The following is a 3,250-nucleotide window of genomic DNA, read 5'->3' on the forward strand; positions in this document are numbered from 1 at the left end:
ATTTAGATTCATATACTTGCGATATAAGTGATATAGCTTCAAATGCAGGCGAAACAAACGAGTGAACTTCAAATCCAAGCGAAACACATGATTCAGCTTCAAATCAATGCGAAGTAGATGGCTTAGCTTCAAATCCATGCGAAACAAATGGTTTAGCTTCAAATACTTGCTGTTGATGACTCATCAGATGGATGACGGAGATCCTCTGAATATTGCACTTGGTGCCGACTAACTCGAAGGACCACCCACTGTAGGCGGACTAAATGAAATGCTTGTACTCTATTTGTAACACGCAACCTAACCGTTATGCGTATCTCTCTATGTCTTCTGTTCTGTTCTGTCTGAAAGTCTAAGGTGTTCTCTTCTGAAGCTCTAAAAATGTTCTGTACTTTTCTGATGTTCTGTGCTTTCTGTCTGTCTGTTCCGTCTTTTCTGTCCCCTAGAGGACCGGAGTCATGCCTAATATCACCTCGGTCCTCCCTACTTCTCTTTACCTAGGGCGGGCGGCAAGGAATTACGGTCAAATCACTGCAATCCCAAATCTAGTGAGACTGCCCCAAAACGGTGGGCCGGGAGTTAGGAGGGAGAGTGGCAAAATAACTCCTGCTAGACATCCCGCGCTGATGGGCCTACGTACCCGAACAATGCCAGACCCAACCGTAATTGACTGGACCGTAATCAAGGACCAGGAGACGTTATGACGGTGCCGCATGTGCCCGGGAACGGCCCGGGCCAGACCCATACCGTCCGGGTACCCAAGCACATGGCCCCTGCAATAAATCCTGGCCACTTGGCCGGAACATACCGCCCACCTTGAACATGCATCGCATGTTCAACTATGTCTATATTTGATAACCCATATAAGTGTAAGCTTATGATATGATTACAATCTACGTATTCTGTGTGAATATTACAATATTTACAATGATCGAAATTTACACTATACATAGTTGCGCTACACCTCGTGTGACATTTCTAAGTGATCTAAAGGTATTATACACAATTTTGTCACGGGTCGTTTAATTGTTCCGGTTCACGTTCTGACTGTTGCGACACGAATCACTCCATCTGTACCAGGGTGTACCTGAACGATTCTTCCCATGCTCCACTGTAACGGGTTAGATTGTCCTCCTTGATGATTACCAAGGAATACACGGCTAATTTCGACGTGGTGGAATGCTGCCATTTGTGTCGTTGCTGTAACTGTTGTATACATTCCCGCTGCCACATTTGCCAGAAATGCTGGACCATTTGCTGGATTAGCTGGTATCTGTTGAGTCGAGTGACCTTGATATCTCGTAGGTCATCAGATGGCAGTGTTGTAAGGGCAGTACCAATTAGAAAATGCCCAGGAGTCAAAGGGTTTAGGTCTGTGGGATCTGAGGATAATGGTGAAAGTGGACGTGAATTTAAACTGGATTCTATTTGCGTCAGTAACGTATATAGCTCTTCGAACGTGAGCCTCTGATCTCCTATAACGCGTGTGAGGTGGTATTTAGCAGATTTGACCGCTCCCTCCCACAATCCACCAAAGTGTGGAGAGTGCGCAGGAATTAATCGCCATTCGATGGATTCCTGTCTTAGTGCGTTTGCAATCTTTTCGTTGTGTTGTTTGTCCTTAATTAAGATATTTAGCTCAACTAGCTCGTTCCGCGCCCCAATGAAGTTTGTACCGTTATCGGATATGATACAATGACATCGCCCCCGTCGGGCAATTAAACGCCGGAAACAGTTTATGAAAGCGTCGGTACTCAAGTCGGTAGCTAATTCTAAATGTACGGCCTTCGTAACGAAACATACAAAAATGCATAGGTATGCCTTGACTGTTACCTTGCTTCTCGTTCTTTCCTTTGTAAAAAATGGGCCTGCGTAATCGACTCCACAGGTAAAAAAACGTCGCGCTGGGGTGACTCTCGACGCAGGTAATTGACTCATCTGATAGGTTTGACTCAATGGGTTTGTTTTAAAGCACCGTACACATTTCCGTATGTTTCGTTTTACATTATGTTTTGCTGAGACTAAACAATACCTTGTTTGTAATGACGTTAAAACAGCCTGACATCCCGCATGCATTAACCTGTGATGTTCGCATTTGATTATTAAATCCGTTAGCGGATGCTTTGGTGGCAATATGATCGGATGTTTTTGATCGTAGTCTATGGGTGCGTTGGATAGTCTTCCGCCCACCCTGAGTAGTCCGCCATTGTCCAGAAATACATTTAGGGACCGTAGCGCACTGGAATTTGGAAGTGCTTGTTGCGTTTGTACTAATCTGATCTCTGTCGAAAATGCCTCCCTTTGCGCAAGTAATTCCAAACGTGTTCTCGCTGCATTGATTTCTATTGTTGTCAATGAACCCGTTATTAGCGAACCTGATGCGTCACCTTCTAATTTTTTAACTCGATTTCTCATAAATTTGGCAAATCTGAGACAGTATGCTATGCTTCTGAGTAATCGCGTATAGGTTGAAAATATCCTGACAATGCTACTCTCTGCAGTCGATATAGTCAACATAACCGGTTTCCTTTCCTTCTCTTCCGGAACGTCGATAGGGTTATCTAACGCGCTAGGCCATAGACTTGAGCTCTGACGTAACCAGGTGGGACCGTCCCACCAAATGGTTGTGTTCTGTAATGTACCTGGTTTTGTGCCTCGCGAAATTAAATCTGCCGGGTTGTCTTCAGAGGCTACATGTCTCCAACTATCACTTGACGTTAAACCTTGAATTTGCGATACTCTATTGGCTACGAAGGTTTTCCATTTGTTTGGGGAGCTTCGAAGCCAGGCGAGGGTGATCGTCGAATCTGTCCACAGGTATTCCTTAAACCTTACTGTGTCTAATGCTATTCTAACTTTGCTTACTACATTTGCTAGTAATAATGCACCGCATAATTCTAATCTCGGTAATGAAATGGTTTTGAGCGGTGCGACTCTGGACTTTGCACACAATAAGCGCGTTACCCAACTACCTGACAGATCCCTAGAGCGCAGGTAAACACAAGCCCCGTACGCCTTCTCGGACGCGTCTGAAAACCCGTGCAGTTCTATATCATCTAAACACTCTGAAATTGCACATCGCGAGATGTTCATTGCTCCTACCTTGCTAATATCTTGGCGGTATTGGAGCCATTGACTATGCAGGTTCTGCGGTATTGATTGATCCCAACCTATCTGAGTCTGCCATAGTTGTTGTAGGATCAATTTTGCGACTATTACAATGGGGGATATTAGACCTAACGGGTCAAAAATT

At 44.6% G+C, this 3,250-nt stretch overlaps 1 protein-coding gene across 1 annotated transcript; it reads right to left on the reverse strand.

Annotated features, from left to right (window-relative positions):
* Nucleotides 1-1,059: 1,059 nt before the first annotated feature.
* On the reverse strand, nucleotides 1,060-3,177 carry LOC143263422 (uncharacterized; the record flags this gene model as incomplete). Its single annotated transcript, XM_076528407.1, has 1 exon — nucleotides 1,060-3,177. A coding segment is annotated over one exon (2,118 nt), but the record flags the coding sequence as incomplete, so codon positions are not given.
* Between the last annotated feature and the right edge of the window lie 73 nt (nucleotides 3,178-3,250).

Source organism: Megalopta genalis, unplaced genomic scaffold (assembly GCF_051020955.1).
Source record: "Megalopta genalis isolate 19385.01 unplaced genomic scaffold, iyMegGena1_principal scaffold0586, whole genome shotgun sequence".
Lineage (NCBI taxonomy): Eukaryota > Metazoa > Arthropoda > Insecta > Hymenoptera > Halictidae > Megalopta > Megalopta genalis.